Source organism: Cantharellus anzutake (genome assembly GCF_015039405.1).
Source record: "Cantharellus anzutake strain C23 chromosome Unknown EI90scaffold_49, whole genome shotgun sequence".
NCBI classification, from domain to species: Eukaryota; Fungi; Basidiomycota; class Agaricomycetes; order Cantharellales; family Hydnaceae; genus Cantharellus; species Cantharellus anzutake.
Window position 1 is genome coordinate 328,434 of NW_024066999.1, and position 24,641 is coordinate 353,074.

General features: G+C 48.1%; 5 protein-coding genes across 5 annotated transcripts; 1 reads left to right on the forward strand and 4 right to left on the reverse strand.

Annotated features, from left to right (window-relative positions):
* Window positions 1-161: 161 nt before the first annotated feature.
* On the reverse strand, window positions 162-3,774 carry EI90DRAFT_3128370 (glycoside hydrolase superfamily; the record flags this gene model as incomplete). The annotated part of the gene is made up of 18 exons (XM_039064088.1): window positions 162-441; window positions 499-552; window positions 612-636; window positions 695-910; window positions 966-1,064; window positions 1,118-1,467; window positions 1,521-1,730; window positions 1,794-1,900; window positions 1,962-2,074; window positions 2,132-2,267; window positions 2,330-2,527; window positions 2,581-2,772; window positions 2,845-2,907; window positions 2,968-2,991; window positions 3,048-3,131; window positions 3,195-3,401; window positions 3,445-3,594; window positions 3,658-3,774. 18 exons carry the CDS (start codon window positions 3,772-3,774, stop codon window positions 162-164), a joined length of 2,625 nt encoding a protein of 874 aa, XP_038912551.1.
* A 1,598-nt stretch (window positions 3,775-5,372) lies between these two features.
* Window positions 5,373-5,673, forward strand: EI90DRAFT_3071928 (uncharacterized protein; the record flags this gene model as incomplete). The annotated part of the gene is made up of 2 exons (XM_039061346.1): window positions 5,373-5,465; window positions 5,612-5,673. The coding sequence occupies exons 1-2, from the start codon at window positions 5,378-5,380 to the stop codon at window positions 5,671-5,673; spliced, it is 150 nt and encodes a 49-aa protein (XP_038912552.1). The 5' UTR covers window positions 5,373-5,377.
* Window positions 5,674-11,563: 5,890 nt separating this feature from the next.
* On the reverse strand, window positions 11,564-14,528 carry EI90DRAFT_3071960 (uncharacterized protein; the record flags this gene model as incomplete). Its single annotated transcript, XM_039061347.1, has 16 exons — window positions 14,507-14,528; window positions 14,413-14,463; window positions 14,274-14,348; window positions 14,062-14,181; window positions 13,890-13,989; window positions 13,772-13,829; window positions 13,661-13,709; window positions 13,546-13,581; window positions 13,380-13,441; window positions 13,299-13,323; window positions 13,057-13,176; window positions 12,760-12,935; window positions 12,392-12,694; window positions 12,285-12,309; window positions 12,034-12,228; window positions 11,564-11,608 (listed from the first exon to the last, which is right to left on the reverse strand). The coding sequence occupies exons 3-16, from the start codon at window positions 14,307-14,309 to the stop codon at window positions 11,564-11,566; spliced, it is 1,350 nt and encodes a 449-aa protein (XP_038912553.1). The 5' UTR covers window positions 14,310-14,348; window positions 14,413-14,463; window positions 14,507-14,528.
* A 1,376-nt stretch (window positions 14,529-15,904) lies between these two features.
* On the reverse strand, window positions 15,905-18,153 carry EI90DRAFT_3018914 (uncharacterized protein; the record flags this gene model as incomplete). The annotated part of the gene is made up of 12 exons (XM_039057274.1): window positions 15,905-16,176; window positions 16,305-16,329; window positions 16,391-16,503; window positions 16,550-16,694; window positions 16,745-16,825; window positions 16,862-16,942; window positions 16,992-17,070; window positions 17,152-17,270; window positions 17,383-17,406; window positions 17,505-17,547; window positions 17,608-17,905; window positions 17,949-18,153. 12 exons carry the CDS (start codon window positions 18,151-18,153, stop codon window positions 15,905-15,907), a joined length of 1,485 nt encoding a protein of 494 aa, XP_038912554.1.
* Window positions 18,154-20,550: 2,397 nt separating this feature from the next.
* On the reverse strand, window positions 20,551-22,190 carry EI90DRAFT_2027485 (uncharacterized protein). The gene is made up of 10 exons (XM_039052451.1): window positions 22,012-22,190; window positions 21,809-21,928; window positions 21,645-21,744; window positions 21,521-21,572; window positions 21,421-21,472; window positions 21,295-21,336; window positions 21,135-21,196; window positions 20,997-21,021; window positions 20,801-20,920; window positions 20,551-20,734 (listed from the first exon to the last, which is right to left on the reverse strand). The coding sequence occupies exons 1-10, from the start codon at window positions 22,045-22,047 to the stop codon at window positions 20,696-20,698; spliced, it is 648 nt and encodes a 215-aa protein (XP_038912555.1). The 5' UTR covers window positions 22,048-22,190; the 3' UTR covers window positions 20,551-20,695.
* Between the last annotated feature and the right edge of the window lie 2,451 nt (window positions 22,191-24,641).

The following is a 24,641-nucleotide window of genomic DNA, read 5'->3' on the forward strand; positions in this document are numbered from 1 at the left end:
GGAATCGAAACTAGTGCCCTCAATCGGATGCGCGCATAGGATATATGACGTTTAAATCCAAGAGAACGTCTCCGTAAGTTCCAGACTGAACGACGCCTTGACGTCATCGAGAGTAGGCCCAACAAAAACTTTGAATTCGCCCTTCTCGGCGACCCATCGATTCACACCCTCCGGTCATTGAAAAATCCAAAGGCTAGGTGATCCAGCCCAATAGAAACATTCTCGGATTCTCCGGGTTGAAGAACCGCCGTCTTCGTAAAGCCTCTAAGTTCCTTTGGCGGTCGCTGGAGTGTTGACACCACATCATGGACATAAACCTGGACAACTTCACGACCAGCTCGAGGGCCGGTATTGGTGACTTTGACCGAAACAATGACAGTATCTTTGGGGCCGAATTTGGTGGCAGAGACTGAGGCATCGGAGTAGTCAAATGTAGTATAACTAAGTGACATTTAGGACGAGAAACGTCTCACTGATCATAAGAGAAATCAACATTACCTCTTCCCAAAGCCAAAGGGGAACAAGGCCTTCTTCTTCAGAGCTTCGTAGTGCCTGTGAAACGCCAGGGAATATTGTTATCTACCTTCTGTCCTAGAATCGACTCGACACACCTGTAGCCGACGAATATACCTTCACCTACGGCCTCGATGATTCGTTATCATTGAACCAAAATAGACCAAGAAGCCAGACCAACCATAGTATACATTCCTCCCACCGAAGTTGAGAGAAGTTGGATTATCCTCCAATCGAATAGGGAAGGAGAGTGGGAGGCGACCAGAAGGGTTCACCTTGCCAAATACCACATCAGATATTCCATGTCCAACTTCATTCCCTCCATAAAATGCCTGCAACAAACTGGCGGCTTTATCAACCCATGGCATCTCTACCGGAGTTCCGGATTGGACGACAACTGAAGCAGGGAAGACTTAAGGTGGATCCGTACTTCAAAATTGAGGCTCACCAACCAACAGTGTTCCTGTTGGCAGCCAACACAGCAGTTGTCCATTCGTCTGAGTAAGAGGGGAGTCTCATGTGGGGCCTATCGGACGACTCGGATTCGAAGTCTATTGCGTTCCTGGTGACAATTTTGAAAGCGTAGACACCAATCAATACGTACCAGAATTTAGGCCAACGAGTAGAATGACGGCATCGACCTGACGTGCAACTGAAACTGCCTCAGCAAGAAATTCTTCGACAGTTTTGCGCGGGGAAACTCCGAATCGGAGAGCCCCTCCCCTCAGTGTAGCCGTGGTTCCCGTACTCGAGGCAAATGCAAGGTCATAAGTATACCGAACAAGAAGATTGTAGCTTTGACCAGCTTCAAGCTTCGTGCTTCCTAATCGCTCCTTGGAGCCGCTAATAACGAGGTTAGTCTTGCTGGTCCTCCAAGTGGGGACCATCGTTGAGTACGTACGCCCCAAGGAAAGTGTCTCCAGCTGCACGTTGGTCGAATTGTCAACTATCCTCCTAGGGGGTGGGGTAACTTCGCAATGTTGGGGTGCATGGATCATGTTTCATACCTGCCGTCAATATACAAGTCCGCTTTTCCGATGGCAGAAACCCGAATTCGTACTGCTCTAGAGGGGTAATTATACTTGCTGACCGCGGGCAGAGACAGACTCGCCTCGGACGTGGTTTCAGGAGTAAATTTCCCGCTCGCTTCCAACCAGTAACGTGAGCTGATAATTTCAGATGAAAGGTTATCGATCATGAACATGTCGGTCGTAGTTCTGAATAAGGGGATTTAAAATAGTCGCGAACCGATAGCGTAACGATTAAAGCTGTGAACTCACGAAACCATATGAAATACCGGGTTGACCTGTGAATTCACCCACGGGTCCTCGTTGAAAAAAGTGAGATCGACTCCAGCCGTACCGTCGGCTGCTCTGAGTTCCGGACCCTGGCGTGTTTAGGGCAATATAAGATTTGATGTCCTTTCTTTAACCAAGTCCTGAACTCACGATAACTGGCGCATACTTATGGGCGGTTCCTCCGTGAGCATACTGGACTTCATTTATGCCCAGCTCCTTTGCTGCTTCGGCAATGGCATCAAACGGTGTAACAGTGTAACTTGCTGCAGAACGAGACAGAGCATCAGTGATGATTCTGCTTCATCTGACATGCTGGATACCCACGACGAAGTGCTGCGGAGCCCCCACCAGAGATAACCGCATTCTTTGCGTTTGGGCCGATGACACCGATGGATTGATAACAGAAGGATCCAAAGGAAGAACATTTGCCTCGTTCTTAAGCAAAACGATCGCAGACTAAAATAGATTGTTCAATCTTGTTATTTATTAATATGACTGGTCAAGAAAAGAAGTCTCACGGAAGCAGCTTCTCGAAGGATTTTCTTTACCTCTGGATCGTCGTTCGACTTCTCAGGGGCGTCTTCTGGGACACCACTTGGCTGCACGTTGTTAATTAGATTGAGGACGTTACGGACCCTGTCATCGATGTTTTGTTCGGAGACCTTCCTAGAACGAAAAGCCGCATTCAAGGCGGCGCCTCGAACCACAGTGGGGCCCTAGACGATATACACATTGATTAGAAGAAACGTCGGCGTGAGTGAACGCTTACGGGCATCTCCAAGTCTAATCCAGCTCGGATCGATTCCGTGATAGAGTATGTGCCGTTCCAATCACTCATTACCAGTCCACTGAAGCCCCATTCCCCGCGGAGCACAGTCGAGATCAAGAACGGATTCTCGCTGCAATGTACTCCGTTGACACGGTTGTACCCGTCATTATGGCCCACGGCGGATTTGGTGCCCTAATTGTGAGTTCGAATGGACGGAGATGTATTTCTCGGAGTGTCCTTGTAGACATGTTGGCTGGGAAACACTTGGGGCGTAAGTCTAGGAAGCGGCGAAGCGATGATAATGAACTTACATGACATGCTAGCCCGCTATCAAGACAAAATCCTTGATTAGCATTTGAGAGATAGGCAGTGGCAATCTTATCCCACCTCAAATTCTTGGTCATTCGCAGCCTGAACAAAGAGCTGTCAGTAATCATGAGATCCGAAGCTCAATACTTCAGTCTCACATAGTGTTTGATTGTCGCCGCAACACCTTCACGTTGCACACCTTCAATGAACACGCGGGCAAGTGATCCGCTGAGAAAAGGGTCCTATGGTCCATGTAAGTCAGTACGGGCCAACGTGATTGCATGAAATGAGGAGGGAAAAATCACCTCGCTGTAACTTTCAAATCCCCTTCCACCGAGTGGGGAACGTTGGATGTTGACGGTTGGACCTAATAAGACATGCGCTCCCTTTGCCTTTGACTCAACAGCTAGCGTTTTCCCGACAATATAAAGTAGTGTACGATCCCAGGATGCACCGAGACCCGTTCCAACGGGGAAGCAGGACGCAGGGACACCTTCCCGACGCGACGCAAGCTGCGTTGAGCCCAGAAAGTGATCGGTAATGAAAAACGGATACCTTCAAAGAATTTTGTGCCACGAACTCCATTAGGTCCATCAGAAAATCTGAAATAGAGGTACGATGTGTGAAATATGGTTCGAGATTTAGATGAAATGGTGTCGACCTAAGGGATGGAATGCCGAATCTGGTGATAGGTGTTGTGTGCCACTGCGGAAGAGATGCCTGCATCAGCTTGGATGCCCGCAGCGTCCATGCACTGAGCAAACAAACCATGTCACTGCCCGATAGGATCGAGATTTTCTGGGCGACGGTCAGCTGGGAAAGAGTCTTCTCTACGTCAAGTAGGCGGAATGATCGAGCACGGAGATCATCGCTTAGGATATCCATCCTGGCTAGATTTCAGTTTCGCAGTGAGACACGAAGAGGCCCGCAAAAGTCAAGCTGTGGGGAGAATCCCACGTAGCAGCAAATATATAGCCCTGACAAGCCTTGGCGATGGCAGGCCCTGCATATCCGGTCCAGGTGATCATACGCCTCTAATGTCGACTGATGTGGATCGGCCCGTGCACTCACACGACCAATTGGTCACGCATCGTATCAGACCCCAGTCGTCTTTCCGAATTGCCGAAGTTTATCCGCAGCTTCGCGCGGCTTCCTGCCAGGTAGGAGTCTGGCATCACAATCTCGATAACAATATTGTAGAAGTTGTCACCCATCGCATTCTTATAAGTAGCAACACGTGTTGAGTATTTCATGCCTGCACCAGTAACTCGCAAAGACACATATTATCCCCACGCAGACTGAGCTAGACAATGTGTTGTTATCTGTATTCTCAGGCGGCGATCGGCAGAGTGCTGGTCAGATATTATCAAATCGAAAGAAATTTACAATCGTCGTAGCGTAGATGTCAACGTTGTTGACCACCTTGTACATTGTTTAGCGACCACAACTCCCTTCGGTGGAAATCCACTTTGACGGAAGTCATGATGCAGTTGTGTTCCTCAAACCAAGCTGGGTTCATTCAGACTCTTGAGATGGACATAACATGTCAGTCTCATGCTAACCAAAATTCGAGGGACGGGTTGGGGACCCACATTATACATGAAAGGCCAACCATTCTCTTTAATCGCGACCAGACGAGTGGTCGTTACCGCTATCACTTGGTTTAATGTTTAGACGTGAAAATGATGAAGGGTAATTTGGGTGTTCGGATCCTCAAGATCTGACCCCGCCGGATCCACAGGTTCAAAGATCCACTAGAAAAAAAAAAAGTGAGCACAACGGTAGGGATGGGATAATAAGTTTCGTTGAAACGTACGCGTTGCCTACCCCAATTAGTCTGCAATTGGTAAAGTCTGGTCGTCAAGGACAGCTACGCAGAACGAATTCATCCAAATGGATTATCAACGTCTTCACGATCCGACGCGTCGAGTATGGGGCACTCACAGTCCCGGCCTGTGGTTCACCAGACACTGATACCACCTGATCTGAACCTGAGGCGTACAATCTAAAAAGAACATTACAAATCTCAGTGAACGGCAGGGCAGAATAATGCACAGAATAATGCACAGACTGCACCACGAAGGACACCATGTGTGCTAATACCCACATGAACTCGCCCATTTCTTCACCTTGTAACACAACCCAAGGGAAAACTTGATTGGAAGCTATAATTTGAGACACGATCCAGATATTTCACTCAGTGAACTAAATATGGACGGAAAGGGGAATAGAATCATGCATACCGACAAAATCCTTGCTGAAGTGGCGCAACGTTGAGATGAACCGTCCAGAATATACGCTCTGGAAGAAATACTGCTGTGCCTCCTTGATAAAAAGCACATTCCACTACGCAAAGTGGCGGCGACAATTGTTAGCACACATATAAGACGAATAATATGGTCACGTAGATCCACTCCAAACTTACCTGCTGGAACTTACCCCTCTCACCTGAAACCTCTTTTGAACAATTCAACAAAGGGCTTGAACAATGAGGCTTGGGAGGAGATGGAGGAAACGTTTCATCTTGAGTCAAAAGGGCCCTCGTCTCGACGTTTCGGATCTTGTACTATTGCCTCGTAAGTGGGGACTGCAATAGCAGCACAGGTTGTAGTTTTATCATACCGTTCCCGTTTTGAGAGATCCACCACTGAACGATTGGATCCCAATTGAGGTCCAACCACGAGATCAGGTTAGCCATCATTACTTGCCGGAAACATGAAAGACTTACTAAGGAAGATCTTGCAAAGCGGTGGGATCCATATCTTCCTCCGCCGGTTCAAATGACCACTGTCGACACATCATTAGGTTAGAACACAACGAGTCCAACGTTAAAGGCATTCACTGTATCCCATGAAATGGTGGTAGAAGGATTAGAAACTTTCATTCGTTTCTGAAGAAGGACCTATTGTGAAAGAACCTGTGAGAGGCGGGATCGGAAAAGAAGGGAGAGGAAGCTACGAACCATACTGTCACCATTTTCCTTTCCGAGCTGCGCTGCCGCGACGCTGAACGTAAGCCCCGCATAGTGCTGAATACTGAGAAACGTGCGATTGCTCAGAAAACAACGGAAAAGAAAGATGAGAAAGAAAAAGAGTACGCACTAAAACTCCCCGTCCGTTTCCGCCTGTCTTAAATCCCAGTGCACAGCGCCTATCTCCTCGTCCACACCCGTGAAAAAGAACGGAGGCGAATTAATCTTCCCATCTTCTTGAATGCTCAACCAGCGTCCAGTACCAACGTTTTTGAGGAAGTAAGTTTGGGTTAAATTGTGGCGTGTTACTTTCCACTGGAATGTAAAGTTAGGCGAGTGAGTGGTTCGGATTCACGACGAAGGATGCGCGAAGGGGAAGAAAATGAGGGATTTAAAAGTACAAAAGGGGAATGCGTGCACAATAGCAAAGACGTACTTGTTGGGCAGTCAAATCGGACCCATACGTCCGCCCCACGGCATAAGGGTATTTCTGCCCACTTTCAGGCGTGTCGAGCATGGTAAGGTACAACCTCGAATGACCATTCACGATTCGATACTGTGCATATAAGAGGTTCAAATCGGTGAAAATAGGCCGGCGTGCGTTAGACAAGTCGACGGTTGTAGAGTTGGAAAGTCAGATCACAATAATTCCATGGTAACCTGAGAGAGATATTCACAGTTCCTTCGAAAACAGGTGGGACCCTGTGGAACCACCAGAGCCAGAACCGGAAGAAACGATACCAAGTTGGAACCACAACCGGACCATGGGGGAACATCAGCCAGCAGGCAACGCTGCAGCATCAGCAAGAAGAAGAACCAAATAACTCGGTACCCACCCCACCAGAGGTAGTGCCTTTGGAATCCTCGCAGATCTCGAGACCTTCCTGAATTTCCACTTCTACAATTCATTGGGATCAGCACGGACGTTGGGGGGTCAAAAATTGGGCATATCAACTCGTCAGATCGTCCAGCCGGAAATGAGGCAGGGGACTCACCGATACCGCTTCACTACCGCTGAGGGAATAAGTTGCCTATCGAGCGATATACATTAGTGGACGCGAAAAGAAATAGGCTACGGGAGTATGGGAGGGGAGGGAAGGAAAAGGTGTGGCTTTACCCTAGAACCATCGCATCCCACAAAGTAATCCGTTGGGAAATACAGGATACTTCCGATCAAACCATAAAATCAAAATGCAAACATTGCGTTCAAAGACAGAAAAACGAAACTTGAACTGTTCCTGGTCAATTCCCAGACGCAAACGAAATGCAAGTGGTTTAAGTCCACCTGCTCAAATCATTCAGAAGACGCAGTTGTTCATAAGGTGAGAAGACTAAGAACACGAACCTTGAGAAACCCAGGAGTTTGGATCTACACCGAGGTAAAGACTTTGTCCAAGACTGAAAAAGGAATAACTATTTGACTCGGGATAGAGGACAATTTTCCACTAATCGTCATCGAACAGCAGTAATATCAGCATGCTTCGTGTTTTATGTGGTATTTTTATTCAAACCCGTACTTGTTGATTTCTAGCGGATGGGTTGTCTGGTCTAACGCTAACAGCTGACTTTCCAGTTGTTGGGTCGGGCGGGTCCATTGTCAGCCAAAGGTTTGGGCCACTTCCATTACAGATTCGGTACTACAAATCGTAGACATCATGAAAGATGTCATGTAAGAGCGTGTCAGTGTTGAGATCGCTCTAACAATTTGCGAGGCAAAGACTGTAGACTGACAACGCCCTCTTCTAGACTCGTAGTGAACGGATGCATCGTTTTGCGACTTCAAGAAATAGGCTTGAATCGGCTTGTATACCGGCTTTCGAGATGCACTGTAGTATGCTAACTGGAGAGTAGGGTCGAGAAGGGAGGAGGCTTGAAATGCCAGGATCGCAAGCGGTCAGATCAAAAGCTCCACGATCATCGATATATAGGGGCAGTGAATGATCACCATATCGGGTTAATCAGTGATCAATGGAATCTTCAGACGGTACCGGTCCGAAATCCCATTGAGGAAGTATCCACGCGGGTACCACAAAACACAAGAACGGGTCCTTGCTGTAATGCACACCGTTGAGCAATTGTCCCAATCATTATGCCCCGCAGGGAGTGGTACCCTAATTGAAAGCTCAAGTGGGTGAGGATACATCCCTCCGAGTATCTTCGTAGACAGCTAGGAAACACTTGAACCAATGCAAAAATTGCCCAGTGTCTAGGCGATAGGCATGATAGGAGTTTTATCCCACCTCAAATTATACGCAGTCCGAACAAACTCTTGTCAATAATCCTCAAAGCTGAAGCTCAACGCTTCTGTCTCACATAGTGCTTCATCGCCATCGCAGTACACCTTCGATCTACGTGCGGGCAGTGACCCGCTCAAGAACGGATCCTATGGTATATATATACATACAAGATAAGTCAGTACGGGCTAACTTGATTGCATGCAATGTGGGGCCCCACCGTAACCCTCCCGCCCAAGCGCTCCCTTTGCCTTTAACCCAACGCCTAGAGTTCCGCCACCCACGCGAAGAAGTTTAGGATCCCAGGAAGTGCCGAGACTTGTCCGGGGGAAGCAGGACGTAGGAACGCCTTCCCGATATAACGCAGCTTGGATTGAGCCCAGAAAGTAATCAGTAAGGCAATACCTTCGAAGGATTTTGTGCACACAGCCTCCATTAGGTCCATAAAATAGAAGCACATGACGGTTCGGGATCCAGGTGGATTGGTATTAACCTAAGGGCTAAATTGCCCTGTTCGGCGACGGGTGTTGTGTCTAATTGCAGAAAAGAAATGTGTGTCAGCATAAATAACACGCGACCTTCATATACCTTGCGCAAGCACACTAAATCTCTGCCTGACAAGATCGAGATTTTCCAGTTGCGAAAGCCCGTTAATTTTACGTCAAGCGGATAGAACGGTCCAGAACAGACGATCACTTAGAACATCCTGACTAGGCCCCGTCACGTCCACAAAGTACAAAGTCGTCATCTCAATTTTGGAATAGCTAGGTAAGCGAGAATGTCCGGTGCGAGAGTACACGTCTACTTCGTGGTTCGTCTCCGATCGAGTTTTCAAGTCTAGCAACATTTGCCGTCACGGAAAACTAGCAAACAGATGGTGCAAAAGAACAGTTACAAAATCCTTACATACAAGCGGAGGCTAACGGGACTGTCTCGCCGATCAGACAAGATTGGGGAAATCCAATGAGAGCGGTGCCGGTGCCCCCGATCATAGGACGACGTTTAAATCCAAGGGAGGGTCTCCGTAAGTTCCAGACTGAACGACGCCTGAATACCATCGAGAGTAGGCCCAATTCGCCCTCCACTGATTCACATCCTCCTGGTCGTTGAAAAATCCAAAGGCCAGGTGATCCAGCCCAATAGAAACATCCTCGGATCCCGTCTTCGTAAAGCCCCTAAGTTCGCTGGTGTTGGCACCACTAAACCTGGATAACTTCGCGACCAGCTCGATGGTCGGTATTGATGACTTGACCGGGACAATGACAGTATCTTTGGGGCCGAACTTGGTTGCAGAAACTGAGACATCAGAGTAGTCAAATATAGTGTAGCTGGGTGATATTTAGGATGAGAAACGTCCCACCAAAAAAAAACAAATCATCATTACCAATTCGCTGAAATCGCATTCCCCGCGGAGCGCAGTTGCGATCGGATTCTCGCTGCAATGCACTCCGTTGGCACGATTATAATGGCCCAAGGGGGATTTGGTGCACTGATTGCGAGTTCGAATGGACGGAGATGTATTTATCGGAGCGTCCTTGTAGACATGTCGGCTGGGAAACACTTGGGGCGTAGGTCTAGGAAGCGGCGAAGCGATGATAATGAAATGCTAGCCTGCTATCAAGGAAAAATCCTCCCATTAGCATTTAAGAGATAGGCAGTGACGATCTTATCCTACCTCAAATTCTTGGTCATTCGCAGCCTGAACAAAGAGCTGTTAGTAATCCTGAAATTTGAAGGTCAACATTTCGGTCTCACCTAGTGTTTGATTGTCGCCGCAGCACCTTCACTTTCAGTGAACACCCAGGCAAGTGATCCGCTCAGAAAGGGATCCTATGGTCCATGTAAGTCAGCACGGGCTAACGCGATTGCATGGAATGAGGAGGGAAAAATCACCTCGCTGTAAGTCTCAAATCCCCTTCCACCGAGTGGGGAACGTTGGATGTTGACAGTTGGACCTAATAAGACATGCGCTTTGACTCAACAGCTAGCGTTTTCCCGACAACATAAAGTAGTGTATGATCCCAGGATGCACCGAGACCCATTCCGACGGGGAAGCAGGACGCAGGGACACCTTCCCGACGCGGCGCAAGTTGCGTTGAACCCAGAAAGTGACTGGTAATGGAAAACGAATACCTTGAAAGAATTTTTGTGCCGCGAATTCCAGTAGGTCCATCAGAAAATCTGAAATGAAGGCACGATGTGTGAGGTACGGTTCGAGATTTATATGAAAGGGTGTCGACCTAAGGGATGGAATGCCGAATCTGGTGATAGGTGTTGTGTGCCACTGCAGAAGAGATGCCTGCATCAGCTTGGATGCCACGCGGTGGCCATGCGGCCTGGCCCTTGTGCAAAGATGCCATGTTCACTGATCGAAATCCGGTCAACTGGGAAAGAGTCTTCTCTACGCCAAGTAGGCGGAATGGTCGAGCACGGAGATCATACCCATCCTGGCTAGATTCCAGTCTCGCAGATAGTACGATTACGCGACTTAAGCTGGACGATGGTCAGAAGAGAGACAGCGGGGCGCGCGAAAGTTAAGCGGTGGGGAGAATCCCACATAGCAGCAAATATATAGCCCTGACAAGCCGTGGCGATGGCAAACCCTGCATATCCGATCCAGGTGATCATACGCATACGCCTCTAGTGTCGACTGATGTGGATCGGCCGGTGCACTCACACGACCAGCTAGTCACGCATCGTATCAGACCTTACGTAACCCAGTCGACTTTCCGAATTGCCGAAGTTGACCCACAACTTCGCGCAGCCCACCCTGTCGCAGATTCGAAGGCGGTTCTTGTAAGGTACATGAATTGAGTATTTCATGATGATAGACGGATCCTGCACTAGTAACTCGCAAAAACATATATTATCCCCTGCATGCAGACTAGCTGAGCTAGACAATGTGTTGTTATCTGTATTTTCAGGCGGCGATCGGCAGAAGTGCCGGTCAGATATTATCAAATCGAAAGAGATTTACAATCGTCGTCATGATGCCGTTGTGTTCCTCAAACCAAACCAGGTTCATTCAGACTCTTGAGATGGATATAACATGTCAGTTTCATGCTAACCAAAATTCGAGGGACGGGTTGGGGACGCACAATATACATGAAAGGTCGACCATTCTCTTTTTAGTCGCGACCAGACGAGCGGTCGTTACCGCTATCACTAGGTCTAAGGTTTAGAAGTGAGAGTGGTGATGGGTAATTTGGAGTGTTCGGATCTTTAAGATCTAACCCCTCCGGATCGACAGGTTCAAAGATCCACTGGAGCAAAGATAAGTGATCACAACGGTAGGAATGGGATAATAAGTTCCGTTGAAACATACGCGTTGCCTACCCCAATTAGTCTGCCAATGGTAAACTCTGGTCGTCATGGATAGCTACACAGAACGAATCCATCCAAATGGATCATCAACGTCCTCATGATCCAACGCGTCGAGTATGGGGCACTCACACTCCCAGCCTGTGGTTCACCAGAGATCGATACCACCTGATCTGAACCTGAGGCGTACAATCTAAAAAGAACAATACGCAGCATTACAAATCTCAGTGAATGGTATAGAAGAATAATGCAGAGACTGCACCACGGAGGTACACCAAGTGTGAAGGTGACTAATACCCACACGAACTCGCCCGTTTCTTCACCTTGTAATACAATCCAAGGGCAAACCTGATTGGAAGCTATAATTTGAAACACGATCCACCCAGTAAACTAAATATGGACGGAAAAAGCGGATGGAATCATGCACACCGACAAAATCCGTGCTGAAGTGGCGCAACGTTGAGATGAACCGTCCAGAATATACACTCTGAAAGATATACTGCTGTGCCTCCTTGATAAAAAATACTTTCCACTATGTAATGCGATCATATTATCGGTTGCCCGGTCCGAGGTGATTGTAGCGCATGTAGAAAGTGCCAGCGACAATTGTTAGCACACATATAAGACATGCGCTCCGAAGAATACGGTCATCCAGATCCACTCCAAACTTACCTGCTGGGACTTAGCCCTCTCACCTGAAAGGTCCTTTGAACAATTCAACAAAGGGCTTGAACAATGAGGCTTGGAAGGGGATGGAGGAAACGTTTCATCTTGAGTCAAAAGGGCCCTCGTTTCGACGTTTCGGATCTTGTACTATTTCCTCGTAAGTGGGAACTGCAATAGCAGTACAAGTTATAGTCTTATCATACCCTTCCCGTTTTCAGTGATCCACCACTGAACGATTAGATCCCAATTGAGGTCCAAGCAACAAGATCAGGTCAGCCATCATTATTTGCCGAAAACATGAAGGACTTACTAGGGAAGATCTTGCAAAGCCGTGGGATCTACATCCTCCTCTGCTGGTTCAAATGACCACTGTCGATACACCATTAGGATAGAACCCAACCAGTCCAGCGTTAAGCGCACCCACCGTATCATATGAAATCGAATTTTCGGCCTCCATCCGACCCAGAAGCATGACCTATTGTGAAAGAATCCATAAGCTGAGAGGCGGGATTGGATGGGAAGGGAGGGGAAGCTGCAAACCATAGCGTTATCACTTCCACTTCCGCCTTCCAACCGCACGACGGTGGACGAATACCCCCCCTGGTGCTGAATACTGATAAAAAATCAAACATGAGATTACTCAGAAAACAATGACGAGAAAAGAAACAGAGTACACACTAAAACTCCCCTTCCGATTCCCCTTGTCTTAAATCCCAGTGCACAGCGCCTATCTCCCCATCCACACCCGCGACAAGGGACCCAACCGCTCCGCCCTCCTGAATGCTCAACCAGCGTTCCGTGCCAACGTTTTTGAGGAAGTAAGTTTGGGTCAAATCATGGAGTGTTACTATCCACTACAAATGTTACATTAGAAGAGTGTGGTTCAGATTCACGACGAAGGATGGGTGGAAGGGATGGGAATGCGAAATTCAAGGGTACGGAAAGGGGAATGCATGCACAATAGCAAAGACGTACTCGTTGGGTAGCTAAATCGGACCCGTACGTACACCCCACGACAGAGGGGTATTTCTGCCCACTTTGAGGCGTGTCGAGCATGGTAAGGTACGTCCTCGAATGGGCATTCACGATTCGATACTGTGCATATCAGAGGTTTTGATTCGGTGAAATTAGGCCGGCGTGCGTTAGTTAAGTCGACGGTTGGAGAGTTGGAGAGTCAGATCACAATAATTCCATGGTAACCTGAGAAAGATATTCACAGTTCCTTCCGAAACAGGTGGGACCCTATGCAGAGTCAGAACCGGAAGAAACGATCCCAAGCAATCGAACATGGTACTCACTCCGCCAGAGGTAGTGCCTTGGGAATCCTCGCAGATCTCAAAACCCTCTTGAATTTCCACTTCTACAATTCATTGGGATCAGTACAGACAATGGGGGGGGGGGTGTCAAAAATTGGGCATATCAACTCGTTAGATCGTCCAGCAGGAAATGAGACATGGGACTCACCGTTCCCACTTCACTACCGTTGTAGGAATAAGTTGCCTATCGAGTGATACATTAGTGGATGCGAAAATAAGCCGCGGGATATGGGAGTGGAGGGGAGGAAAAGATGTAGCTTTACCTTGGAGCCATCGCATGCCACAAAGTAATTCGTTGGGAAGTTCAGGATACTTCCGATCAAACCACAAAGTCAAAATACAAAACGTTGGGTTCAAAGACAGAAAAACGAAACTGAAAATGTTCCTGGTCACCTCCCGGACGCAGACGAAATGCAAATGGCTTAGGTCGACCTGCTCAAATCGTTCAGAAGGTGTGGGTAACGCACTTGTTCTGAAGGGGAGAGGACGAACCTTGAGGAATCCAGGAGTTTGCATCTACAGCGAGGTAAAGACTTTGTCCAAGACTGAAAAAGGAATAACTATTCGACTCGCGATAGAGGGAAAATTTCCACTAATTAGCATCGAAGAGCAGTAATATAAGCATGCATCACGTTTTGTGTGGTATTTTTATTCCAACCCGTACTTGTTGATTTCTAGCGGATGGATTGTCCGGTCTAACGCTAACAACTGACTTTCCAGTTGCTGGATTGGGTGGGTCCATTGTCAGCCAAAGGTTTGGGCCTAGTGCACTACAGATTCGGTACTACAAATCGCGGGCATCGTGAATGATGTCATGTAAGAGTGTCAGTGATGAGGTCGCTATAACAATTTGTGAGGCAAAGATTGTGGACTGACAACACCCCCTTCCAGGCTCGTAGTGAATGGAGACATCGTTTTGCGACTTGGAGAAATAGACTTGAATCGACTTGTATCCAGCTTTCGAGGTAGATATCTGTGGAGAGCACACTGTAGTGTGCTAACTCGAGAGTAGAGAAGAGAAGAGAAGACACTAGCTGGGGCTTGAAATGCTGCGATCGCAAGCGGTCGAATCAAAAGCTCTCCATCGATATAGGGGCAGTGAATGATATGATCGCCATATCGGGTTGATCAGTCACTACCAATGGAATCTTCGGCTTGCGAACCCTCTGAAACTCCATTGAGGAAGCATGTGGATAGTCGCACTGCCACGCGGGGTAATGTGGCGACGAAACACAGTCGAGATCAAGAACGGGTCCTTGCTGTAATGCGCACCAGCCCCATTGATTCTAATCATTATGCCCCCCCAGGGAGTTTTCAGGTAATTAATTGCGAACTCAAGTGGGTGGGAATATCTCGAGGTATCTTCGTAGACAGAAAACGCTTGCAGGTTTGGATCGAGCATGGATAACGAATTTACATGACATGCCCGTCCGCCACTAATACAAAAATTGCCTCAGTCTCTAGGCGATAGGAGTCCTATCCTACCTCAAATTATACGCAGTCCGAACAATGACTTGTCAATAATGCTTCGGTCTCACATACATGTTCTTTCGTCGCAATACACCTTCGATGGGCAGGTGACCCGCTCAAGAACGGATCCTATGGTACATAAGTCAGTACGGGCTAACTTGATTGCACGCAATGTGGGGACCCACCCTCGAATCCTCTCCCGCCGAGTAGGGAGCGTTGAATGTCAATCGTTGGACCCAAGCGCTCCCTTTGCCTTTGACTCAATGCCTAGAGTTTCGCCAGCTATGCGAAGCAGTTTAGGATCCCAGGACGTGCCGAGACATTTTCCAATGGGGAAGCAGGACGTAGGAACACCTTCCCGATGTAGCGCAGCCCGCATTGAGGCCAGAAAGTAATTAGTCAGGGAATACCTCCAAAGGATTTTGTGCGCGCAACCTCCATTACATAGGTCCATCAGATAACCTAAAACAGAAGCACATGGTGTGTGAAACGCAGTTCGGGATCCAGGTAGATCGATATTAACCTAAGGGCTGAAATGCCCAGTTCGGTGACGTGTGTTGCGTCCAACTGCAGAAGAGAAATGTGCGTCCGCATGAATAACACGCGACGTCCATATGCCCTGCGCAAGTACACTAAATCTCTGCCTGACAAGATCGAAATTTTCCGGGTAATGGTCAGTTGCGAAAGTCTTTTCTATATAATGGTCCAGGACGCCCATCCTGGCTAGGTCCCCGTCCACAAAGTGGAAAGTCATCGCAATTTGGGGATAGCTGAATAAGTGAGAATGTCCGGTGGGAAAGTACACTGCGTCCAATTCATGCTTCGTCTCCGATCGAGTTTTCAAGTCTAGCGACAATTTGCCGTCACGGAAAGCTAGCAAACAGATAGTGCAAAGGGACAGTTACAAGATACTGCACACCAACCAGGACTGACTCGTCGATCAGTCAAGATTGGGAAATCCAATGAGCGGAGCCGGTGCCCTCGATCGGATGCGCGCATAGGGTGACGTTTAAATCCAAGAGATCGTCTCCGGAAGTTCAAGACTGAACGACGTCATCGAGAGTAGGCCCTACAAAGACTTTGAATTCGTCCTCCTCGGCAACCCAGCGATTCATATCCTCCTGGTCGTTGAAAAATCCAAAGGCCAGGTGATCCAGCCCAATAGAAACATCCTCAGATCCCCTGAGTTGAAGAACCGCCGTCTTCGTAAAGCCCTCGAGTTCCTTTGGCAGTCGCTGGAGTGTTGACGACGGACTCGCCTGGGATGTGGCTTCAGGAGGAAATTTTAGCTTCCAACCAGCAACGCGAGCTGATAATTTCGGATGGAAGGTTACCAATCATGAACTTGTCGGTCGTAGTTCTGAACGAGAGGATGTGAAATAGGTGGATTCACCCACGGGTCCTCGTTGAAAAAAGTAAGATCGACTCCAGCCGTACCGTCGGCTGCTCTGAGTCCCCAACCCTGGCGTATTTGGGGCAATATAAAATTTGGTGTCCTTTCTGTAACCAAGTCCTGAACTCACGATAACTGACGCATACTTGTGGGCGGTTCCTCCGAGAACGAACTGGACTTCATTTATGCCACGCTCCCTTGCCGCATCGGCAATGGCATCAAACGGTGTAACAGTGTAACTTGCTGCAGAACGAGACAGAGCATAAGTGATGATTCTGCTTCATCTGACATGCTGGACACCCATGAAGTGCTGCGGAGCCCCCACCAGAGATAACCGCATTTTTTGCGTTTGGGCTGATGACGCCAACGGATTTGACAACAGAAGGATCCAAAGGAAGAACATTTGCCTCGTTCTTAAGCAAAACGACCGCAGACTGGAATAGGTTCTTGTTATTTATTAATATGACTGGTCAAGAAGTCTCACGGAAGCAGCTTCTCGAAGGATTTTCTTTACCTCTGGATCGTCGTTTGACTTCTCAGGGGCGTCTTCTGGGACACCACTTGGCTGTACGTTGTTAATTAGATTGAGGACGTTACGGACCTTGTCATCGATATTTTGTTCGGAGACCTTCCTAGAACGAAAAGCCGCATTCAAGGCGGCGCCTCGAACCACAGTGGGGCCCTAGACGATACACATTGATTAGAAGAAACGTCGGTGAGTGAACGCTTACGGGCACCTCCAAGTCTAATCCAGCTCGGATCGATTCCGTGATAGAGTATGTGCCATTCCCATCACTCATTACCGATCCACTGAAACCTCATTCCCCGCAGAGCACAGTCGAGAACAAGAACGGATTCTCGCTGCAATGCACTCCGTTGACACAATTGTACCCTGTCATTATGGCCCACGGCGGATTTTGGTGCCCTGATCGTGAGTCCGAATGGACGGAGATGTATTTCTCGGAGTGTCCTGGTAGACATGTTGGCTGGGAAACACTTGGGGTGTAAGTCTAGGAAGCGGCGAAGTGATGATAATGAACTTTACATGACATGCTAGCCTGCTATCAAGGAAAAATCCTTCCATTACCATTTAAGAGATAGGCAGTGGCAATCTTATCCCACCTCAAATTCCTGGTCATTCACAGCCTGAACAAAGAGCTGTCAGTAATCCTGAAATCCGAAGCTCAAATACTTCGGTCTCACACAGTGTTTGATTGTCGCTGCAACACCTTCACTTTGCACACCTTCAATGAACACGCGGGCAAGTGATTCGCTGAGAAAAGGGTCCTATGGTCCATGTAAGTTAGTACGGGCTAACGTGGTTGCATGGAATGAGGGACAAATCACCTCGCTGTAACTCTCAAATCGCCTTCCACTGAGTGGGGAACGTTGGATGTTGACGGTTGGACATGCGCTCCCTTTGCCTTTGACTCAACAGCTAACGTTTTCCCGACAACATAAAGTAATGTATGATCCCAGGATGCACCGAGACCCGTTCCGACGGGGAAGCAGGACGCAGGGACACCTTCCCGACGCGATGCAAGTTGCGTTGAGCCCACGTTGAGCCCAGAAAGTGATTGGTAATGGAAAACGAATACCTTCAAAGAATTTGGTGCCACGGGCTCCGTTAAGTCCATCAGAAAATCTGAAATATGGTTCGAGATCTAGATGAAATGGTGTGGACCTACAGGATGGAATGCCGAATCTAGTGTTGTGTGCCACTGCGGAAGAGATGCCTGCATTAGCTCGGATGCCATGCAGCGTCCATGCATTGAGCATGTCACTTCCCGATAAGATCGAGATTTTCTGGGCAACGGTCAGCTGGGAAAGAGTCTTCTCTACGTCAAGTAGGCGGAATGATCGAGCACGGAGATCATCGCTTAGGATATCCATCCTGGCTAGATTTCAGTTTCGCAGGTAACAGTACGATTACGCCACTTGAATTGGACGGCGAGACACGATGGTCAGAAGAGAGACAGTGAGGCCCGCAAAAGTCAAGCTGTGAGGAGAATCCCACGTAGCAGCAAATATATAGCCCTGACAAGCCATGGCGATGGCAAACCCTGCGTATCCGTTCCAGGTGATCATACGCCTCTAGTAATGTCGACTGATGTGGATCGGCCCGTGCACTCACACAACCAACCGGTCACGCATCATATCAGACCTACCCCAGTCGTCTTTCCGAATTGCCAAAGTTTATCCGCAACTCCGCGCGGCTTCCTAGGAGTCTGGCATCACAATCTCGATAATGTAGAAGTTGCCATCCGTCGCATTCTTATAAGGTAACAATGACACATGTGTTGAGTATTTCATGGTATCCTGCAAAGACATACATTATTCCCACGCAACCTGAGCGTTGTTATCTGTATTCTCAGGCGGCGATCGGCAGAGTGCCGGTCAGATATTATCAAATCGAAAGAGATTTACAATCGTCGTAGCGTAGGTGGAAACGTTGTTGACCACCTTGTACAATGTTTAGTGAAAAAGCCGTAACGCCACAGCCCCCCTTCCCTTGGTGGAAATCCACTTTGACAGAATTCATGATGTACTTAGTTGTGTTCCTCAAACCAAACCAGGTTCATTCAGACTCTTGAGATGGACATAACATGTCAGTTTCATGCTAACCAAAATTCGAGGGACGGGTTGGGGACGCACAATATACATGAAAGGCCGACCATTCTCTTTTTAGTCGCGACCAGACGAGCGGTCGTTACCGCTATCACTGGGTCTAAGGTTTAGAAGTGAGAGTGGTGAAGGGTAATTTGGAGTGTTCGGGTCTTTAAGATCTAACCCCTCCGGATCGACAGGTTCAAAGATCCACTGGAGCAAAGATAAGTGATCACAACGGTAGGAATGGGATAATAAGTTCCGTTGAAACGTACACGTTGCCTACCCCAATTAGTCTGCCAATGGTAAAGTCTGGTCGTCATGGACAGCTACACAGAACCAATCCATCCAAATGGATTATCAACATCCTCATGATCCGACGCGTCGAGCATGGGGCACTCACACTCCCAGTCTGTGCCAGTGGTTCACCAGACGTTGATACCACCTGATCAGAACCTGAGGCGTACAATCTAAAAAGAACAATATGGAGCACCACAGATCTCAATGAACGGTAGAGCAGAATAATGCAGAGACTGCACCACGGAGGTACACCATGTGTGAAGGCGACTAATACCCACACGAACTCGCCCGTTTCTTCACCTTGTAATACAACCCAAGGGCAAACTTGATTGGAAGCTATAATTTGAAAAATGGTCGAGATATTTCACTCAGTGAACTAAATATGGACGGAAAGGGGAATGGAATTATGCATACCGACAAAATCCGTGCTGAAGCGGTGCAACGTTGAGATGAACCGTCCAGAATATACACTCTGGAAGATATACTGCTGTGCCTCCTTGATAAAAAATACTTTCCACTATGTAATGCGATCATATTATCGTTTGCCGGGTCCGAGGTTATTGTAGCGCATGTGGAAAGTGTCAGCGACAATTGTGAGCACACATATAAGACATGCGAATACGGTCACGCAGATCCACTCCAAACTTACCTGCTGGAACTTACTCCTCTCACCTGAAAGCTCCTTTGAACAATTCAACAAAGGGCTTGAACAATGAGGCTTGGGAGGGGATGGAGGAAACGTTTCATCTTGAGTCAAAAGGGCCCTCGTTTCGACGTTCCGGATCTTGTACTGTTACCTCGTAAGTGGGGACTGCGATAGCAAGTTGTAGTCCTATCATACCGTTCCTGTTTTCAGAGATCCTCCACTGAACGATTAGATCCCAATCGAAGTCCAAGCACGAAATCAGGTCAGTCATCATTACTTGCCGAAAACATGAAGGAGTTACTAAGGAAGATCTTGCAAAGCGCTGGGATCCACATCTTCCTCTGCCGGTTCAAATGACCACTGTCGACACAACATTAGGATAGAACACTACCAGTGCAGCGTTAAACGCACGCACCGTATCATATGAAATGGAGGTAGAAGAATTATCAACGTCCATCCGACCCCGAAGCCTGACCTATTGTGAAAGAACCATAAGACGCCATGATCTAAGAGGCGGGATTGGAGGGGAAGCTGCAAACCGTAGTGTTATCATTCCCACTTCCACCATCCAACAGCGCGACGCTGAATGAAAGCCCCCCCTGGTGCTGAATACTGAGAAGAAAAGCAAACATGAGATCACTCAGAAAGCAATGGAAAAGATGAGAAAGAAACGGAGTACACACTAAAACTCCCCTTCCGACTCCCCCTGCCTTAAATCCCAGTGCACAGCGCCTATCTCCTCGTCCACACCCGTGAAAAGGGATTCAAGCGCCCCGTCTTCTTGAATGCTCAACCAGCGTTCAGTACCAACGTTTTTGAGGAAGTAGGTTTGGGTTAAATCGTGGGGTATTACTTTCCACTGGAGTGATTGCAAATGTAAAGTTAGGCGAGTGAGTGGTTCGGATTCACGATGGAGAATGGCTGAAGGGGAAGAAAATGGGGGATTCGAAAGTACGGAAGGGAGCGTGCACAATAGCAAAGACTTACTTGTTGGGCAGTCAAATCGGACCTGTACGTCCGCCCCACGGCATAGGGGTATTTCTGCCCACTTTCAGGCGTGTCGAGCATGGTAAGGTACGTCCTCGAATGGGCATTCACGATTCGATACTGTGCATATAAGAGGTTTGATTCGGTGCAAATAGGTCAGTAGAATTGGACATGGTAACCTGAGAAAGGTATTCACAGTTCCTTCGGAAACGGGTGGGACCCTGTGGAACCACCAGAGCCAGAACCGGAAGAAACGATACAAAATTAGAACCACAACCGAACCATCAGTCAGCAGACAGTGCTGCAGCATCAGCAAGAATGACTTAGTACTCACTCCACCAAAGGAGGTGCCTTCGGAATCCTCACAGATCTCGAAACCCTCCTGAACTTCCACCTCTAAAATTTATTGGGATCAGCGCGAGACAACGGGGGGTCGAGAATTGGGCATATCAACTCGTCAGATCGTCCAACAGGAAATGAGACATAAAACTCACTGATCCCGCCGATCCACTATTGCCATGGACATGGTAAAATACCTATCGAGCGATAAACATTGGTGAATGTCAAAACAAAATGGAAAATAGGCCACGGGGATATGGGAGGGGAGGGGAGGGCTTTACCTGGGAGCCATCGTATGATACAAAGAATCTCGTTGGGAAGTACAGGATACTTCTGATCACACCATAAGATCAAAATATTGCGTTCAAAGACAAAACTAACTGTTCCTGGTCACCACCCGGACGCAGACGAAATGCAAATGGCTTAGGTCGACCTGCTCAAATCGTTCAGAAGGTGTGGGCTTACGCACTTGTTCATGAGGTGAGAGGGGACTAAGGGCACGAACCTTGAGGAACCCAGGTCCTTACATCTGCAGCGAGGTAAAGACTTTGTCCAAGACTGAAAAAGGAATAACTATTCGACTTGGGATAGAAGACGATTTTCCACTAATCGTTATCGAACAGCGGCAATATATAAGCATGTCTCAAGTATTTTTATTCGAACCCGTACTTGTTGATTTCTAGCGGATGGATTGTCCGGTCTAACACTAACAGCTGACTTTCCAGTTGCTGGGTTGGGTGGGTCCATTGTCAGCCAAAGGTTTGAGTCTAGTGCACTACAGATTCGGTACTACAAATCGCGAATGATGTCATGTAAGAGTGTCAGCGATGAGATCGCTCTAACAATTTCTGAGGCAAAGATTGTAGACTGACAACACCCTCTTCCAGGCTCGTAGTGAACGGAGACATCGTTTCGCGACTTCAAGAAATAGACTTGTATACCAGCTGTCGAGATGGGTATGCGTGGAGAGCACACGGTAGTATGCTAACTCGAGAGTAGAGAAGCTGTTGTAAACGGTGTTCCGGAGTTCCATATATGGCAACCCGCTTCAGCGGTTCACTCGCAACCCAGATGTAATATAGAAATGAGAAGAGAAACTGTAACTAAAGAACATACGGTGCTAAAGCACCCATATTTATACTATGCATCGGCAATCCGGAGCTTCCTATGCGCGGTATTTACGCAAGCGCTTAGTCACATCCTCCACATTATCCTCCACATATGTCCCGGATATCTCCGGTGACTCGCCATTTCCAATATTCCCCCTCGAGTCACATACTCCATGGGTTCCTTGATCGGGAAGGGTCCTGCCCTGTATGACAAACTCGAAGCGCCTGAGATCCATCCCATCCTCCGATGTTTTCCAGTCCTATACAGTCTTACCACATCCGGATCCCCCCCATTCCCGAAGTCACATGACGGCACTCCTGTTTCCATTTCGGGGCCCTCCCTATTATTCTCTCGGCTGGGATGCCGGTATCCTCCTTCAACATATCGGCCTCTCTTTGGTCTGCTTTCCCCCTGCATCAAATGTCCCCCATCTCCATCCTTGCTCCCTGCCCTCTGAGAATGTCCATCCCTTCTGGGTTAATTGCGTGGGAAGTCGGGGAAAATGATATGGTAATTGATCTTCGGGTTCAAACACGTGATCGGTCCGTCGGCCAGATCCGAATCGTCGATATTCATTCCGATTCCGAGCATTCTGGTTCCGGGGTACAAGGGAAATGCTGAGGTCATTACTTTCAGCACTGTCCCAGGGAGTTATACGCAGTTTCCACATATTACATAAGCGACGGATGCAGTGATTGAGTATTCCGGTTAGACCCAGGGCTGGGCTCATAACCTGTTGTAAACGGTGTTCCGGAGTTCCATATATGGCAACCCGCTTCAGCGGTTCACTCGCAACCCAGATGTAATATAGAAATGAGAAGAGAAACTGTAACTAAAGAACATACGGTGCTAAAGCACCCATATTTATACTATGCATCGGCAATCCGGAGCTTCCTATGCGCGGTATTTACGCAAGCGCTTAGTCACATCCTCCACATTATCCTCCACATATGTCCCGGATATCTCCGGTGACTCGCCATTTCCAATAGAAGCCACTAGCTAGGGCTTGAAATGTCAGGATCGCAAGCGGTCGGATCAAAAGCTCTCCGTGCATGATCATCGATATATATATAGGGGCAGTGAATGATATGATCCCCATATCGGGTTGATCAGTCACTACCAACGGAATCTTCGGCTTGGTAAAATATATACCAGAATCGAACCCTCCGAAACCCCATTGAGGAAGTATGTTGGATAGTCGCACTGCCACGCGGGGTCCAGTCGAGATCAAGAACGGGCCCTTGCGGCCCCATTGCTTCCAATCATTATGCCCCCCCCAGGTACCCTAATTAATTGCGAACTCAAGTGGGTGGGAATATATCCCTCGAAGTATCTTTGTAGACAGTACGCTTGCAGTGCAGGTTTGGAGCATGGATAACGAATTTACATGACCTGCCCGTCCGCCACTAATGCAAAAATTGTCCCACTGTCTAGGCGATAGGAGTCTTATCTTACCTCAAATTATACGCAGTCCGAACAATGACTTGTCAATAATGCTTCAGTCTCACATATGTAGTCCTTCATCGTCGTCGTAATACACCTTCGACGGGCAGGTGACCCACTCAAGAACGGATCCTACAGTACATAAATCAGTTCGGGCTAACCTGATTGCACGCAATGTAGGGACCCCATCGTAACCCTCAAATCCTCTCCCGCCGAGTGGAGAGCTTTGAATGTCAATCGTTGGACCCAAGCGATCCCTTTGCCTTCCACCCAACGCCTAGAGTTCCGCGAGCTATGTGAAGAGGTTTAGGATCCCAGGACGTGCCGACACCTTTTCCGGGGGAAAGCAGGACGTAGGAACACCTTCCCGATGTAACGCAGCTTGCATTGAGCCCAGAAAGTAATTAGTCAGGGAATACTTCCAAAGGGTTTTGTGTGCGCAACCTCCATTACATAGGTCCATCAGATAACCTAAAACAGAAGCACATGGTGTGTGAAACGCAGTTCGGGATCCAAGTAGATCGATACTAAAATGCCCAGTTCGGACGTCCATATGCCCTGCGCAAGCACACTAAATCTCTGCCTGACAAGATCGAAATTTTCCGGGTAATGGTCAGCTGCGAAAGTCTTTTCTACGTAGAATGGTCCAGGACGCCCATCCTGGCTAGGTCCCTGTCCACAAAGTGGAAAGTCATCGCAATTTGGGGATAGCTGAATAAGCGAGAATGTCCGGTGGGAAAGTACACTGCGTCCAATTCATGCTTCGTCTCCGATCGAGTTTTCAAGTCCAGCGACATTTGCCGTCACGGAAAGCTAGCAAACAGATAGTGCAAAGGAACAGTTACAAGATACTGCACACCAACCAGGACTGTCTCGTCGATCAGACAAGATTGGGAAATCCAATGAGCAGAGCCGGTACCCTCGATCGGATGCGCGCATAGGATGACGA